General features: G+C 54.7%; 1 protein-coding gene across 4 annotated transcripts in view; it reads right to left on the bottom strand.

Annotated features, from left to right (window-relative positions):
- ITGB4 (integrin subunit beta 4) overlaps window positions 1-17,416 on the bottom strand; it is a 113,456-nt gene that overhangs the window by 25,729 nt on the left and 70,311 nt on the right. For all 4 annotated transcript variants that reach the window (XM_032967112.2, XM_032967115.2, XM_032967116.2 and 1 more), the window contains exons 8-22: window positions 16,279-16,450; window positions 14,367-14,630; window positions 13,185-13,274; window positions 12,314-12,442; window positions 10,886-11,050; window positions 9,912-9,988; window positions 8,466-8,689; window positions 7,928-8,031; window positions 6,260-6,349; window positions 5,496-5,625; window positions 4,262-4,384; window positions 3,521-3,639; window positions 2,313-2,349; window positions 1,395-1,580; window positions 366-469 (exon numbers count right to left, since the gene is read on the bottom strand). In XM_032967112.2, coding sequence (XP_032823003.1) covers window positions 366-469; window positions 1,395-1,580; window positions 2,313-2,349; window positions 3,521-3,639; window positions 4,262-4,384; window positions 5,496-5,625; window positions 6,260-6,349; window positions 7,928-8,031; window positions 8,466-8,689; window positions 9,912-9,988; window positions 10,886-11,050; window positions 12,314-12,442; window positions 13,185-13,274; window positions 14,367-14,630; window positions 16,279-16,450 — 2,014 coding nt within the window. The remainder of the gene's footprint in view (window positions 1-365; window positions 470-1,394; window positions 1,581-2,312; window positions 2,350-3,520; window positions 3,640-4,261; window positions 4,385-5,495; window positions 5,626-6,259; window positions 6,350-7,927; window positions 8,032-8,465; window positions 8,690-9,911; window positions 9,989-10,885; window positions 11,051-12,313; window positions 12,443-13,184; window positions 13,275-14,366; window positions 14,631-16,278; window positions 16,451-17,416) is intronic.

Genomic DNA, 17,416 nt, shown 5'->3' with positions numbered 1-17,416 from the left:
CGATAGTGGTGGTGGTGATGATGATCATGATGAGGGGTAGTGTAGCGGTTAGCGAGCTGCGCCACGAACCCGGCAAACCGAGTTCTATCCCCGCTTACGGCCAACACCAGTGGGCCTACTGGGTCACCACTAGGTCGACTCAACCTCAAATGAGTACCTGGTGTGGTGTGTGAAATTATCGCCACTGGGGAGAGAAAGGCGGTCGGGCGTGGTGCTGGCCACCCACCCCCTCGTGTGCCGTGCCGGCCCTCATAGGTGCTGCTCGCTAACAGCACTTGCCCCAACAGTCTGTTGAGGCTACACGGGGAATCTGTGTCTTTTTAGAGGTGTGTGTGTGGTGGTTGAAAGTGCTCCGTGCCACTCACATTTTGCTCCACCTCCTTGATGAGGGTCTTGTTCTCCGGAGTTCCCGGCTGCGCCAGGTTATCATTCATGAGCCGCGCCAGACGAAGGGTGATCCCATGGTACACTGACAAAGACAAAGATCCCCATATAGCCGACATAGACGGTAGGGGCAAGTGCTGTTAGGGGCGGGGATGGTGCGGTCAGAACCACGTTCGACAACTATCGCCTTCCCTATGCTGGTGAACTCATACATTTCGTCTTCACGTCATTCTTATGGAGCAAGGCTATCACAAACATATGTTTTACAGATGGGGGGGGGGGGTCCTGTATTAGTTTTTGCTGTAGAAAGCGATGATTACAACGTGTTCCCAAATGAAATATTTGGGAGTACATTTTTTTATCATTTGCCAAAAATCTGGACCGTGACGCCGGCGTACACGGCCGCCTCGTTTTGCTGAATGACGCCGAGGGGTCTTCAGCGTCCAGCGTGAAGCAGACGGCGCAGTGGTAACCAGGGCGGCCGCTGGGTTCCAACCGTGCGGAGAAAACATAGGCTGCTCTCTAACATAGTGGGGTGGGGGTGGGGGGAATTCAATGAGCTATAAAGCTCTTTTTCACAGATGTCTAGTCGGGGCACGGGGTCATGGCGTTATAACAACAAAAATACAAAAGGAAAGTGTTGGAAAGATAAACAAATCACTTGAAAAAAATTATACGAATGAAACTAAACTTTTATCTGACCAGGTAATTCCCACTGAGCTCTTAGCTTATTTTTCAGAAGCGACCTCGCCACAAATGACAGCTCAACAAAGTGTCTCGCCGCGTGGAAATGTACAGCAGCAAAATCACCCAAATAATCTAAAACGCAAGAGGCCCGAACGGTCACTCGGTCTCGTCACGTGACGCCGATAGCACAATTGGGGATTAAAATCATCGGGGGGGGGGAGGGAGGGCGGCGGGAGTGGGGGGAAGGTGGGGCGGGGGGAAATAAAACGATGAAGACGCGAACGATAGCGCCCGGTGTGCGGGACATCGGCTTCTCGCCACACCTGTCTCCTGCATGCTGAGAGGCGGGATGGTGGCCGCCGGCTTGTGGACGTTGTCCGTCACCTTCCACTTGACAATGTCGGGGCCGCCCAGGGGCCCGGCGCGGGCCAGCGGTGTGTCCACGTAGTCGGCCGTCAGCGCGTTCTGGTGGAACAGGTACTGGTCCTCCGTCCAGCCCACCGTGCGACCTGTGGGCGAGCGAACCGGCAAAGCTCCGGCAGCGTCTCGGATACCCGTGTCTCCCGTAGACACTGCCCACCTTCTGTAGACCCTTAATGAAATGGTGCCGCTGTGGAGAGATGTTTACTCCCTCGCCTGGTGTGCAGGAGGCCGTGTGTTCGATCCTGACCCTGACACCTGTTTATGTATTTGGAGTGTGCGTTTCTCTCTCTCTCTCTCTCTCCCTGTGGTCGCGTGGATTTTTATCCGGGTTCTCCGGTTTTTCCCTCCACATTTAGAAAACAATGTGCGTTACGAGTATTGAGCTACGATAGATTTCCACACCATACGCCACTTAGATGAGCTATCATTTGTGATAAGCCAGGTGGCCTCTGAAAAAAAAAAGCTACATAGCTCAGTGAGCATTACCTGGAAGTAAAAAAAAACCGTAGACAACGTCCCCAATAGCCTTTCTTCTATAGACACCCCGTGTCTCGTGTAGATAGCAACCCATCTTATCCGCTTTGGTGTAATGTGGTGAGCACACTGCACCTTGCAAGGCCAGTGGTCCGCCTGTTTGATCTCCTGGCACGGCCGTTTAAACATTGAGGCACCTTTCTTAAAGCTTGCTCTGTGCACCCACGTGGTAGCTAAGGGCAGGATCATTATCAGAACATAATGTGGAATGCTTTGGTTGCCCAGGAAGGCATTTACATTCAGGCTAGGCCTGATATGAGCTCTGAAAACGGCTGAGTGCTCACCTTTAGTCCAGGCTCCAATCGGGACCTTCTGGTATCCCTGTGGAAGAAGCCATGATCAGATGTCAATATTGATGAGACGTCACATGGTCACACAACGCAACGGGTAATAAAAGTAATTTACATAAGTTACAGACCCTTTTGTCAGTCCACTTCCGGATGGAGGCCTCCCCAAGCACCGTGGCAGTCTTGAGGGGTCAATCGACCGTACTTCCCCACGTGGGCTGCTCAGTTTGAGTTGGTGAAGTTGTGGGGGTGGGACCAAGGAACAGCCGTGGCTCCGTATCGAACTCAGGTGGCCAGGTTCGTGGTGAGTGAGTGCGTGTGTGTGTGTGTACGAACGGAGCGGTAGTGTAGCGGTTAGCGTGCTGCGCTACTAACCTGGCGACCCGAGTTCGATGTAGCGGTCAACGCCAATGGCAATTATCTGAACTGATCTTGGGCCTCCCCTAGGTCGACTTAGCCTCAAATGAGCACCTGGTGCGGTGTGTAAACATCGCCGCTGAGGAGACAAAGGCGGTCGGGCATGGTGCTGGCCACCCACCCCTTCATGTGCCATGCCGGCCTTCATAATTGCCCGTTAACAGCACTTGCCCCAACAATCTATAGGGGAGATGTTTGTCTTTGTACGAACCACCGCACCACCACTTTCTTCCCGCCACATGACGAGTACAATATCAGTGTGACACTGAAGTTTCAGGTAAGCCCATTAAATGCGGTCTTAACGTCTCCTGTAGCTGTAATGTAAAAGTGGCGAAGGTGTGAATACCAGCCTCTCGGAGTGCATTAAAAAAGGCGCTCCTCTCGAAGCTACTATCACAATGGCTCGCAAGCTTAAAGCCTGGACGATGAACTTACACACACTGTCCATACGCTGAGAAGGAGTCTGTAGCTCACTCCGAAAGCAAACATGCATTTCGTGCACTCTGTACAAGCCCTACGCAGTCACCCTCCAGCATTGCGTGTACACAGTGATGACGTGCGAGTGGATTGTGTCGGTCCCTTCGCTGCCCCTCTATCCCTCTGCCCTGGTCTAAACTAAACTAGATTTTTTTTTATTGTACCAGGTTAAGGCCCGCTGAGCTATATAGCTCTCTTTCAGAAGCGACCTGGCCACAAAGGGTAGCCCCACGAGGTGGCTTATTGTCACGTAGCGGCCGAACGCCCTCGGGCGCGTTGTTCCTCTGCGGGTGCCGTGCGTCGGCCGTCACCTTGCAGCAGGCGAAGCCGCCGACGCAGCACTTCCAGCACAGGAAGGCGAGGAGGCCGAGCAGCGGAATGAGCAACATGATGAGGGGGATGAGCCACAGGAAGCCAGCCGCCGGGCACTCTGGCGAAGGGACAACGAGCACATGGCATACGACGACGGCGTCACCACCACTGCACCACGAAATCCCAAGGCACAAGTAGCCTGCACGAAGTGTCCTGAGCGTGTTTCCATCATCGTTGACACACACACACACGTCACAAAGATTGGACACACAATGGCAGATCAGCCCGGCGTGACCCCACATTTTAGCAGACTCTCGCGCAATCAATGCAAGCACAGCAACACAAATCATCAAACACAGCGAGCAACACAACTGACAAACTGTTTAAAATTATTTGTATTTGTAGTGCATCTCGATGAACTAACCTTTGGGGGCCTGCCCTTGGGAATTGGGATTTGATGTCCAATTTAAACCTTTAAACGTTATTTATATTTTTTTGATAGCGATTTGATTATATTTCCTATACTCTGCATTCTGATCGTTTTTTTTAAATATCGTTTATTGCTGTAACATTTTGACCCCCCCACCCCGACTTCAAAGCTCGTCGGTTTTTTTTAATCCAGTGAAAAAAAAAATCCCAATAATCTGATTCTGACGTTTGGCATAAAACAAAAATCGCACGGCTTTATTCATTTCATTTCCGGAGCCAGCCACCCGGCCGACCGTGCCGCGGCCTCTCACCCTTCTTCTTGAGCGTCTCGATCCTGTACTCGCTGCGGTCGTCCGGGGAGTTCTCCACCGTATAGTGGTACACGCAGCCGTCCTCCTCGTCCTTGAACTTGCACACCTCGAGCACCGAGTTGGCTGCGCAGACGGACAGCAGGCGAACGCGACGCGCGCAGCCACGGCCAGCGTTGGCGTCAAACTTACCGCGTGCCCCCCTCCAAGGCGCCGCACGCGAGGGGCGCGGCTGCGGAGCGGCGGTCCCGGGTTCGACTCCCGGCTTGCGCGCGAGTGATGCATCATCTTTTGATCCCGTCTCGTTCGCATTTTTCTCAATTCTGTTCATTACCTTGTTTGTACGGATTTCTCCACGAAATCTGTCTGTCGACCCTGATGAAGCTGGTTGTAATTACTGGCGAAACGCCGTACTCAGATTGTAAATGTTGTGGCTTTGCTATCCAACACGCCGGTGTGCCGTACTAGTGACGAATTGGCCACGTTCTGTTTACGTGACAACCCTTACTAATTGGCTGTGTCGGGTGGTGGCGAGTTTAACGACACATTTATATATTTACAGTTAGTGACTCAGTGTCACAATTCTCCTCCGAGTATCACAAACTCTCATCCGGGTGTGCCACCGTGCGTGTGCGTTCGCGTGCGCGCGTGTTGTGTGTGTGTGTGTGCGTGTTGTGTGTGTGTGTGTGCGTGTTGTGTGTGTGCGTGTGCGTGTTGTGTGTGTGCGTGTGCGTGTTGTGTGTGTGTGTGCGTGTGCGTGTTGTGTGTGTGCGTGTGCGTGTTGTGTGTGTGCGTGTGCGTGTTGTGTGTGTGTGCGTGCGTGTTGTGTGTGTGCGCGTGCGCATGTTGTGTGTGTGCGTGCGCGTGTTGTGTGTGTGTGCGTGTTGTGTGTGTGCGTGTTGTGTGTGTGTGCGTGTTGTGTGTGTGTGTGCGTGTTGTGTGTGTGTGCGCGTGCACGTGTTGTGTGTGTGCGCGTGTTGTGTGTGTGTGTGCGTGTTGTGTGTGTGTGTGCGTGTTGTGTGTGTGTGCGCGTGCGCATGTTGTGTGTGTGCGCGTGTTGTGTGTGTGCGTGTTGTGTGTGTGCGTGTGTTGTGTGTGTGCGTGTTGTGTGTGCGCGTGCGTGTTGTGTGTGTGCTTGTTGTGTGTGTGCGTGTGTTGTGTGTGTGCGTGTTGTGTGTGTGCGTGCACGTGTTGTGTGCGTGCACGTGTTGTGTGCGTGCGCGTGTGAAGCACCGACCTCCTTTGAGCTCGTCGACCATGACGGTTTGCGGGGAGCATCGTCCGCACTCATCACCCTTCTTCTCGCCGGTGCCCCAAGCCTGGCACTGCACGCAGGAGCGCGTGTCCTCGCACAGGCCCAGGCACTTCTGCTCGCACCGACGCACACACGCGCGAGCATCACCGCCGGGCACTCGGAGCCATCGTGGCAGGCAGCCGACCCGCTCGGCGTTTCCGCGGCGGCACAGCGGCGACTCGCGCGCCGCTCTCTGAAACCCGGTGAGCCGAGTTTGATTCCCGGTCCGCGGGTCGGAGCCCTCCGCTCGTGATACGCACGTCGAATTGTGCACGCGGGAATCAATTCACTTGCGATTTGCGTAAAATTATGCAGGAATTATATTATGGTAGATTCAGGTTAACGGAGAAAATAAAACCGTATGAATGAGATAATGAAAAGAAAATTGAAAAATGCCAATGAGATGGGATAAAAAATACACAAAACATTGTTAAAGTGAATCGTGCCACTAAACTATGGCGAGTCACAGAATCTCTGGCAGGGTGTATTGTTACCTACCTCGAGTTTTATGCACCAAGATCCCCACATAACCTTCAACAGACTGTTGGAGCAAGTGCTGTTAGCGAGCACCTATTACTACCGCTGCTCCCACACACCCGCCCACAAGCACACCCCACGGCACGTGAGAATCACCGTATAAAGCTTCTTCAAGGATGTGACCCCGGTACAAATAGTGGAGCTGCGGTGCCCCCACCACCACCACTCACCAGGCAGACCTCGCAGGTGGAGCCACTGAACTGCTGCTTGTCACACTCGCACACGCCGCAGCGGCACGTCCCTCGGCCGTTACAGATTCCCTGCGAACAGAACGAATCCCTCAGCTCCCCTCCTTCTCGCTGACCGTCGCAGCCACAGAGGGGGAACGGCGCGGCCACGCAGCCACAGTGGCAGTGGATAGAGCAGTTGCTGATGCGCGCACGTGAGCGTGTGAGCGTGCGTGTGTGCGTGCGTGCAGGTCGACTCAGCCTCAAATGTGTACCTGGTGCGGTGTGTAAACATCGCCACTCGGGAGTCAAAGGCGGCCAGGCCGTGGTGCTGACCACCCACCCCCTCGTGTACCGTTCCGGCCTTTATATGTGCTCGCTAACAGCACTTGCCCCTACAGTCTGTTAAGGCTATACGGGGGATCTTTATCATTGTGTCCGGTAAAATGGACAGGACTGGGCAGTTGGAGGCAGTCGCCCTCCAACAACAGCGGAGGGCACGGGAGCGACGCTCAAAACAACGAGCGGAGCGCCGGTGAGGCTAAAACGCAGCAAGTTGGCGCACTAGGGGGCACAGTTGGTGCATTGGCCAGTCATCTCAGTCAAGTCAACCAATGGCAACTGGGTCTGTCCTGTGACCTCCTGCCAGCAAGCCTTTGACACTTCACCCAGCCTCAAAATTCACCTAGCCTGGCACAAGCGCCGTGGCCAGATCGAGGGGGCTAAACAGGCGCAGCACGGGCTAGAGAAGAGATGGAGTGATGTGGTACAGGAGGACGTGGAGCTGAGTGGACTTGCCGATGACTGGTACCAGCGGTGTCAAGATCGGCTTCTGTGGAAGAGGCTCGTGAAGGACGCTACTGAGCAGTTGGAGGCAGTCGCCCTCCAACAACAACGGAGGGCGGAGGAGCGACGCTCACAACAACGAGCGGAGCGCCGGGTGGCTAAAGCACAGCAGGTTGGCACAGTAGGGGGCACAGGTAGTGCATCAGCCAGTCATCTCAGTCATCTTAGTCAGTCGGCCCGTGGCACCTGGGTCTGCCCCGTGACCTCCTGCCAGCGGGCGTTCGACACTTCACGTGGCCTCAAGGTGCACATGGCCTGGCACAAGCGTCGTGGTGACGTCACCGCCACTTAGTGGCGAATGGCGGTTGTTGTTGTTGTGTCAATGAGTGAGTGTTTGAGTTTGTGTGTCAGTCAGTGAGTGTGTCAGTGAGTGAGTGTGTCAGTGAGTGTGCCAGTCAGTGAGTGAGTGTGTCAGTCAGTGAGTGTGTCAGTGAGTGAGTGTGTCAGTGATTGTGTTAGTGGGTGAGTGTGTTAGTGAGTGAGTGTGTCAGTGAGTGTGTCAGTGAGTGTGTCAGTCAGTGAGTGTGTCATTGAGTGAGCGTGTCAGTCAGTGAGTGTGTCAGTCAGTGAGTGTGTCAGTGAGTGAGTGTGTCAGTGAGTGTGTTAGTGGGTGAGTGTGTCAGTGAGTGTGTCAGTGAGTGAGTGTGTCAGTGAGTGTGTCAGTCAGTGAGTGTGTCAGTGAGTGAGTGTGTCATTGAGTGAGTGTGTCAGTGAGTGAGTGTGTCAGTCAGTGAGTGTGTCAGTCAGTGAGTGTCAGTGAGTGAGTGTGTCAGTCAGTGAGTGTGTCAGTGAGTGAGTGTGTCAGTGGGTGAGTGTGGCACTCACCCCGCGGCCATCGCGGCATGTTTCCACACCCAGGGGGCACTGGCACGCCTCCCCCGTCCAGCCGGGGCTGCACTCACACTTCCCGCAGCTGCAGTCGCCGCGACCTGCACTCACACGCACGTACATGGATACAGAGACGAGACACAAAGATACAACTAAAACCAGAATTTTTGTAAAATAAACGAAACTATTCTATTGTTACTGGGTCATTCCCACCGAGCTCGTTTTCAGAAGCGACCTGGCGCACGTGGAAATTGATAGCAGCCAAATGCGCATGCCAGGCAAAGGGAGTTCACATTTGTAGAATCGAAAATCAATTTCTTTCGAACGGCCATTTTTGTTGCGTTTCGTTCGCTCTCCTTCCCCACCGGCACCTCCGATTGGCACGGTTGGCCGAGTAGAGCCCGAAAGAAGTTCAGCGTTCGTACAAACATCCGTGCAACGTCTCCCCCGCCCCCCCTTGCCCCCGCGAAGCCTAAACAGACCGTCGGGGCAAGAGCCGCGCCAGCGCTGGGTTAGGCACGGCCTGCCTGCGCACCGTTGCAGATGATGCCGTTGGCGCGCGGGCACTGGAAGTTGTCGCACTCGCAGTACTGCCCGTAGTACTTCTCCAGCGGGTTGGGCCGCGGCCAGCAGAAGCAGCTGCCGCACACGCAGTCGCCACGCTTGGAGCAGGGCTCCGAGTCGCCGGGCCGCGTGCACGACGCCGCGTTCACCAACTGCGACGTCCCCAGCTTGCTGCAGTTGCAGTTGGAGCCCAGCCTGCGGAACGGCACGCGCGTGGATGGGCACGCGCGTGGATGGGCACGCGCGTGAATGGGCACGTGCACGGATGGGCATCCCCCCCCCCCCCACCACGGCTCCCCGCCGCCACCCCCCCCGACCCTTTTGTGTCATTTATTTTGTTGGTACAACCCAAAAGCTGAACTCTTCACGTCTCGCGAAGCTTGCTTTAGTCACGCTACACCGATCCGCGCTTGTGCAAGGAATGTGTTGCTCATGGAAGCGTTCACAAAAGCAACTACCATTCATTGGTAGTTGCGCAATAAACTAAACTATGAATTTTTTTTTTATTTCACCAGGTCAGGCCCACTAAGCTGCTACATAGCTCTTTTTAAAAGCGACCTGGCCATCACAAATGACAGCTCAACGAAGTGGCTTATCACGTGGAAATGCATAGCAGCCAAATACTCGAAACACGTGACGTCGATTCTGAATGTGGAGGAGAAAACCCGGAGGACCCGGAGAAAAACCCACGTGACCACGGGGAGAGACGGAGACACGCAAACTCCAAACATACAGCAGGCGTCGGCGTCAGGATCGAACCCACGACCTCCGGTATACCAAGCGAGGTAGTTAACATCTCATAGCCACCGAGGCACCCGATAGGTTAAGGAGCAACCCCGCAACGTCTTGCTCAAGCCACTGCTGGCGAAAGGGCCTCCACTAGAGGCAACTCTCTCTAGAGAACTCCTCTGAAGCGGTTGGTTCTTCTTAACCTGAGGTGCACACACTCCCCGGGGGTACAAGATGCCCTTTCTGGCCAGAATTTGTATAAAGGTAAATCATCTAAAAACACAAACTAAGCACGGGCACGTAAGCACAACTACTTTGTTTCAGAACCAAAGGGGTGCAAGGCTGCAGTGAAGGTGAAGAACCACTGGCCTAGAGGAGGGTACTAGGACCGAGTCTCCCACACTCACGATGGGCCACCGTCACGCGGTCCAACCTGTGAAGTGTCCCCAACCTGACCAGCGCCATCGACCGGGCCACCGGGGGCGTCACCCGACGATGTCTCGGTGCGAGTGACCCACTGGCCAGACGTTCTCTTTTGGAAGCGGTGGGGGGGTTGCCAGCACCTTACCCCCCCACTCCCCACCACCGCCCCCCCCCCCCCCCCACCGCACGCCGCCTGCCGGTCGACTCGTGACGTGGCACAGGTGGAAGTTGCTCCGGGGGGAGCTGAGCGAGCGCCGCCACGTACCAGCCATCGTTGCAGTAGCAGTGGCCGCAGGTCAAGCGTCCGTTCCCACTGCACATTGGGTTCGACACCGGCGTGGCCTGTGGATGCGGCGGACAGAGGACGAGGACACGGAGAGAGGCGGCGGGGGGGGGGGGGGGAGCGAGACGGAGGGGAGTCAGCGTGAAGCCTATGCCGGCGTGGCTCGCTGTGTTGTGCCCAAGTACAAAGACGGCCACGGCATTGCGGCGCTTTCAGCTTCTGTGGCCGTCTGGAACGCTCTTCCTTCTGACATTAGGAAACCACTGGAGCGATGCACTTTTAGCGTGGTTGGCTAAATAAGAAATAAATTCAACATGTATGAAATAAGTTCAACATGTATGTTGAACTTATTTCGCACCGTACGTAGCCAACCGTGCTAATCGGAAGTGCGACAATCGGAGGTTTGAGTGCAGACCATCGCAGATCATCCACTCGGGTCCCTCGCTGGCTCCTAATCGAATTCCAGATCAATCAAAGATCGCTCTCACCATCTTCAAGATTTTCCGTGGACTCACCTCTGCCTTCCTCTCCCCCTTCATCTCACTCTACACCACTCCACGCACGCTCCTACGTCTCCAGTCTGAGCTACTGCTCCAGTCAACCTTTGCTCAGTGGGAGGTTGCTCATTATCTTCTGCTGTCCCCGCTGTCTGGAACTCTCTTCCCCCAGCCATCCTTGCTGTCGTCTCCCTGCCCTGTGTAAGTCCAGTCTCAAGACCTTCATTTTTTCCCTCTGCCCGAGACTCTCAGCGGTGTATTGTACCACACGGTGGCTCATTGCGTCCTTCTCTCACCTCGTGTCTGAGCACAAATCCAATTTCACGTCGTAAATTGACGAACAGGTGGCATGCGGCGGAACGTCTGGTGACGAGCGAACCGACTGCCGTTACACCAACTGCTATTCGACGTAGCGCGACCGCGGAAGCGAGCGACAGATGGCGAACTGGCTCAGCTCACCTCGCACGGGCAGTCGCACAGGATCTCCGCGTTGATGTTGAGGCCGTCGTAGAAGCGCGCCGGCTTCAGCGTGAAGTTGATGTTGCTGCGCTCCCTGGGTGTCATGTCGCACAGCGACCGGTCGTTATAACGCTCGTCCGCCATCAGCTTCACGCGGTAGTTCACCTGCACGGCGACGCGGGCGGTGGCGGTGGGGGGGGGGGGGGGGGAGACGGGGTCACGGGGTCACGGGGCACGCGAGAGCACGGAGAGATGATGCACGGGGTTAAGGGGTCTCGGGGGAGATGGCGGTAGAGGACGGATGGGGGTCACGGGGTTATGGTGACACAGGAACATGGTTGACACGGGGTCATGGGGCACACGGGGATCATGCGGGACATGAGTACGTGAGGGCACAGTGCCCGTGCAGGATTCATCTGCCGTATTCTCATCTCCTGGCTACCTCGTTAACCAAGCCCACAACCCCCGTTAGTCTCAAGCAGTCTCCCATACCGAGCGCTGATGCCTACAACACCTGGAATCCCAGAGCAGGTTCTCATGTAAGGCTCAACTCTGCTCAACTTCCAATATCCGACGAGATCAGGCGCATGCAGGCTGATTCGGCCACAGACCGAGAGTCCGCACCACAGCATCCAGGGGGGTGGGGAGGGCCCAGCCCCTCCTAAATTCTGATAGTCAAAGCCAAAAAATGTGGGTACAATATTTTACTCCAGCGTCGGTTCGTAGCTTCAGCCTTTGCTCACACACACAGAGCGAGGGAGCGGCAGCAGAATGCATGATAGATGACAGGGTCGTGCCCTCCCTCACGCCCAGAGTTTCTGTATGCTTCCCCACATCTGCCCCCCCACCCCCCACTTTAAACTATCGGCGTGGTGGCGAGATGTTTACTACCTCGCTTGGTATATACAGTAAGAGGTCGTGGGTTCGATCCCGACCCTGACACCTGTATATTTTGAGTTTGCACGTTTCTCTCCCCCGTGGTCACGTGGATTTTTCTCCAGGTCCTCCAGGTTTTTCCCACCACGTTCACAATCAACGTCACCATGCGTTTAGAGTATTTGGCTGCTATAAATGTCCACGTGATGAGCCGCTTCGTTAAGCTATTATTTGTGATAGCCAGGTCACTTCATATCTCAGTGGTGCCTTACCTGATAAAATAAAATATAGTTGTGTTTAAATAGTAGTTTAGTCTCAGAAATTACTTCTGAAACAAAACGTGCTATGAAGGTCGTTTTTTGTTCCACATAAATTGGCTGAATTCCACCACGGAGAATAGATTTTCCTCAAAGCAGAAATCATTTTTAAGAGTTAAAAAAACGAGGTCACGAGGCAGGGTTGCCGCCGTGCGCCGCCGCTTGGGCCCAGGATCCGTGCCTGCGTCGCCGCCGGACAACAGCGTGACCCAGCGGAGGAGGAGGAGGCACTCACGATCTGGCCCGGCGTGGCGTTCACCACGCTGGCGTCCTTCTCCGTGCCGTCGGCCGCCACCTGCAGGAACTCGGCCTTGAGGTAGCGCGGGAGCCCCTCGGCCTGCAGCTGCAGCTTGGAGCGCAAAGCCTGCACAAGGCCGCGTTAGAGAAGGGCCGAGCAGAGTAACGCCGTTAGCCACCAACACCGCCGCAGTCCGACTCTTACATCGACTGTCCAGCAACAGACCTCATTTGCCCCTCGGACAGGTTGTCTGTCGGGCACAGCATCCGAGGGCTGCCCCCTGTTGTGGTTTTTGCCGAAGATCGCCCTTCTCTTTGAAGACGCTGTCCAGGGAAATATGTGGGCCTTCCCGGGACATTAACGGTCCTGGTAATTTTTCAATTGATGTCGTAGTAATAATAATAGTACATCGCTCTCGTCCTCTTTGCATGACATGTCCCGTTGATTTTTGAACCTCAGAGGTGGCAACCCGAGGGCTATTTTCTTTTGTTACCAGAAGGAACCAGGGATCTAACAGGTATTGATGATCAGCTATGCACAACCTTTGATTCAGTAAAAAAAACACCACGAGTGAAAATGTAAATTGTGCTAATCGTATGAGGTGTTAGAAATCGCCAAACTTTCTTCCCATTCATCTACAGCAAAAAGAAACATTCCGAACAAAGCCTCAGATTTCAAAAACAGCTAAATAACAATGAGAATTCAGCACGCAGACAAGGTGCGCACGGATCACTTCGGAGCGTGTGGATAACGGCAGGAAGCACGGATCGTGGAGAATTGGACAAGAGAGACGTTTCACCGTCGTAAAAGTAAACAAAAAACGGGGGTGGGGGGGGCGCCAGGCCGCTGGGCGTGACGGTGGCCGCACCTTGAAGGAGGACTGGAGAAGCTGGATGATGTTGGAGGAGTCTTCCTGGAGCTCTCCGTACGTCGAGTCCGGGAAGAACTTCGCCAGACTCTGCCGAGACACGGGCACGAGAAACACGGGCGGTCGACTTCCCTCTACAAACACAGCGACAACGACCGCCGTTCATCACTGATTCAGGCGGTGACGTCACCGCGGCGCTTGTGCCATGCCAGGTGCACTTCGAGGCCACATGAAGTGTCGAAGACCCAGGTGCCGTCGGTCGACTGGCTGAGATGGCTGGCAGATGCGCCACCCGTGCCCCCTGCTGTGCCAACTCGCTGCGTTTTAGCCGCCCGGATCGATCCGCTCGTTGTTGTGAGCGTCACTCCTCCGCCCTCCGTTGTTGCTGGAGGGCGACTGCCTCCAACTCCCCAGAAGCGTCCTTCACGAGCCTCCTCCACAGAGGTCGATCTTAACACTGATGCTACCAGTCATCGGCAAGTCCACTCAGCTCCACATCCTCCTGTACTCTAGCCCATGCCGTGCTCGTTTAGCCCCATCTATCTGGCGGAATAGAAGCTGCTTGGGCATGCAGTGGCTGGGCATGCGGGCTACATGGCCCAGCTACACACCACGTGACCTTAGAACTGCTTTTTGTGTTTAGTTTGTTGTCCGTCCCCCGCACCTCCGATTAGCGCGGTTGGCTACGTACGGTGTGTAAGAAGTTCAACTGACATACAAAGATCCCCCGTGTAGCCTTTAACAGGCTGGTGGGGCAAGTGCTGTTAGCGAGCACCTATGAAGGGTGGCCAACACCATGCCCGGTGGCCTTTGTCTCCCCAGTGGCGATGTTTACAAACCGCACCAGGAACTAATTTGAGGCCGAGTCAACCTAGGGGACGCCCAGGATCGGTTCAGATAATCGTCACCGATGTTGGCCGCGAGCGGGAATCGAACTCAGGTCGCCGGGTTCGTAGCGCAGCGTAACGCTAACCGCGACATCGCCGCTTCCCCTTACACACACACGAAGATCCCCCGTCTCGCTTTAACAGGGCAAGTGCTGTTAGCGAGCCGGTCACGGCACACACACACGTGCGCATGCGCACACACACACGCGCACACACACATACACACACACACGCGCGCACGTGCACGCGAGCGCGCTCAGCGGTACACGCGGCGAAGGGGGGGGGGTGGCCTCACCGTGTACCACTCAATGGCGTGCTGCGTGACGGCAAAGATGGGGATGATGTTGTTCTTGCCGAGAAGGCGCACGAGCGTGGGCACGGAGGGGTAGTCCTGCGCCTCGCCCTCCGTGTAGTCGCCGTCGGGGGTCAGGTGGCACTGCTCGTCGTTACGCTTGAGGATCCCCGCGAGGACGTTGGCCCCGTCGGCCTCGTAGTGGAAGGCCGACTCCGTGGAGAACACCAGCAGGTGGGTGGTGCGGTTGCGCCAGCCGATCTCCTTCTGCACAGTTTATTTTTCCGTTTCAATTATTTGGTAAAGCCCTGTGAGCCATTCGGCTCTTGAATCGGGTGCAACCGCAACAAACAAAAACATGAACAAGAAAGCATCTTAAAAGTCTTCCAGAAAAAGCACCGTGTATCATCGCTATGTGCAAAAATCCCAGTGGGATGCAAGTCAAACAATAACAACCATGAGACAATTTAGATTAAAGTTATCAGTCTAACTCTGTACTACAACAAACAAATATGGCTAAACCAAAACGTTTTCGAAATCACCAAAATAAAGCTATGAAAGCAATGTGACATGGATCATAGGGACTGTGGTTGAAATTTTACAATAAACGATATATACATAAACATGTACGACCAAACTTTGCAGCCATAGCTGGCAACATGAGTCACGCCATAACAGCAGGAGTATCAGTCGGAGTATCAACATTGTTCAATGCACGGCGGGGTACGGAGGGCATGCCAGGGTGTGTGTGTGTGTGTCTGTCTTTGTTGTCAGTGTGTGTCAGTGTGTGTCAGTGTGTGATAGTGTGTGTCAGTATGTGTCAGTGTGTGTCTTTGTTGTCAGTATGTGTCAGTATGTGTCAGTGTGTGTCAGTGTGTGTCAGTATGTGTCAGTATGTGTCAGTGTGTGTCAGTGTGTGTCAGTGTCTGTCTTTGTTGTCAGTGTGTGCCAGTGTGTGTCAGTGTGTGTCAGTGTGTGTCAGTGTGTATCAGTATGTGTCAGTGTGTGTCAGTATGTGTCAGTATGTGTCAGTGTGTGTCAGTATGTGTCAGTGTGTGTCAGTATGTGTCAGTGTGTATCAGTGTGTGTCAGTATGTGTCAGTATGTGTCAGTATGTGTCAGTATGTGTCAGTGTGTATCAGTGTGTGTCAGTATGTGTCAGTGTGTGTCAGTGTGTGCCAGTATGTGTCAGTGTGTGTCAGTATGTGTCAGTGTGTGTCAGTATGTGTCAGTGTGTGTCAGTGTGTGCCAGTGTGTGTCAGTGTGTGTCAGTGTGTGTCAGTGTGTATCAGTGTGTGTCAGTATGTGTCAGTGTGTGTCAGTATGTGTCAGTGTGTGTCAGTGTGTGCCAGTATGTGTCAGTGTGTGTCAGTATGTGTCAGTATGTGTCAGTGTGTGTCAGTGTGTGTCAGTATGTGTCAGTGTGTGTCAGTGTGTGTCAGTATGTGTCAATGTGTGTCAGTGTGTGTCAGTATGTGTCTGTGTGTGTCAGTGTGTGTCAGTATGTGTCAGTGTGTGTCAGTGTGTGTCAGTGTGTGCGTGGTCCACCACGAGGAGCGGAAGTGTTATGATTATCGTGCTGCCCTACGAACCCGGCGACCCGAGTTCAATTCCGGCCAACACCGGTGACGAGTATCCGAAACGGTCCTGGGCCTCCCCCGAGTCGACGCAGCCTCAAAATGAGCACCTGGTGCGATTGTGCAAACATCGCCACTGGGGAGACAAAGGCGGCCGGGCGTGGTGTTGGCCACCCACCCCCTCGTGGTGCATTGCCGGCCGTCAAAGGTGCTCGCTAACACCCCACCCACCCCCGCCCCGCCGCCACCTCCGCCTTTGTCGTTGTACGGTGCTTCTACGTCATCCAGCGCTGTGCCACCCTCGCCAACGCCCCCCCGCGCCCCCCACATGCCCTCACCGTGCACACGGCCACTTGCAGCATGGCATCGAAGCCGCCCTCGGGAGCGTCGCGGTTGCCCGAGATCCGCTCGCCCTGCAGCTTGTCCTGGAAGTGCTGCACGTCGGCCGTGAGCGGGATGACGTTCTTGAAGGAGAAGGGGGGGTCGCTGTCCTCCCACGGCTGCTTCAGCCTGCAGGGGGTAAGGCGGAGGGGGGGGGGGGTTTGGGCAGGATATGCGCCGACGTTGATCGACCTCCGCCAAAGGATATTGGGGCCGTCCATAAATGACGTCACGCGATTTTGGACTATTTTTTACCCCCCCCCCCCCCCAAAACCATATTTTCATTTTGATAATAAAACATGCTTCAAATCGCTTTAAACTATTGACATTGTAGTGCGTATTTAATGTGGCGCTGCACTCTGATGTCGTAGGAGAAAACATTTATTAAAAAGTCTATTTAATTCAGTAGAACGTGTTGTCTATATTTTATTTAAAGTTGCGCATTTTGATGTGACGTCACATTTCTCAAACCCCCCCCGCCCTCGTCACACATCGTCACAAATGTCTGACCCCGCCCTCCCCCCAGGTGCGTGACGTCATTTATGGACGGCCCCCTTGCCCTTGCGGGTGACCTGATGAGAGAATCGCGGAGCTACTCCTGCGTCGAGCTGAGTCGACCGATGAGATGGTAAATCAACGGCAGCTTGGTACACACGCACACACAAAGACAAAGATCCCCCGTTGAGCCTTTGCAGACTGCTGAGGCATGTTAGCGAGCAGCACCTATGAAGGCTGCCACACGAGGGGGGTGAGTGGCCAACACCACGCCCGGCCGCCTTTGTCTCCCCAGTGGCGATGTTTACACACCGCACCAGGTACTCATTTGAGGCTGAGTTGACCTAGGGGAGGCCCAGGACCGGTTCAGATAATCGTCACTGGTGTTGGCCGTGAGTGGGAATCGAACTCCGATCACCGGGTTGTGCTAACAGCTCCACTACCGCGATCTCACAAAAGACAAAGATAAAGATCCCCCGTGTAGCCTTAACAGACTGTAGGGGCAAGTGCTGTTAGCGAGCAGCACCTCAGTCACGTGCCAGTCGCGGCTCCTCTCGGAAACGTGGCTCAACGTGGGACGGGTTCTGGAGGCCAGGAGCC

This window comes from Petromyzon marinus, chromosome 37 (genome assembly GCF_048934315.1).
Source record: "Petromyzon marinus isolate PM22_M1 ecotype Great Lakes invasive population chromosome 37, UKy_Petmar_22M1.pri1.0, whole genome shotgun sequence".
NCBI classification, from domain to species: domain Eukaryota; kingdom Metazoa; phylum Chordata; class Hyperoartia; order Petromyzontiformes; family Petromyzontidae; genus Petromyzon; species Petromyzon marinus.
This window is presented reverse-complemented; position numbering and strand designations above follow the sequence as displayed.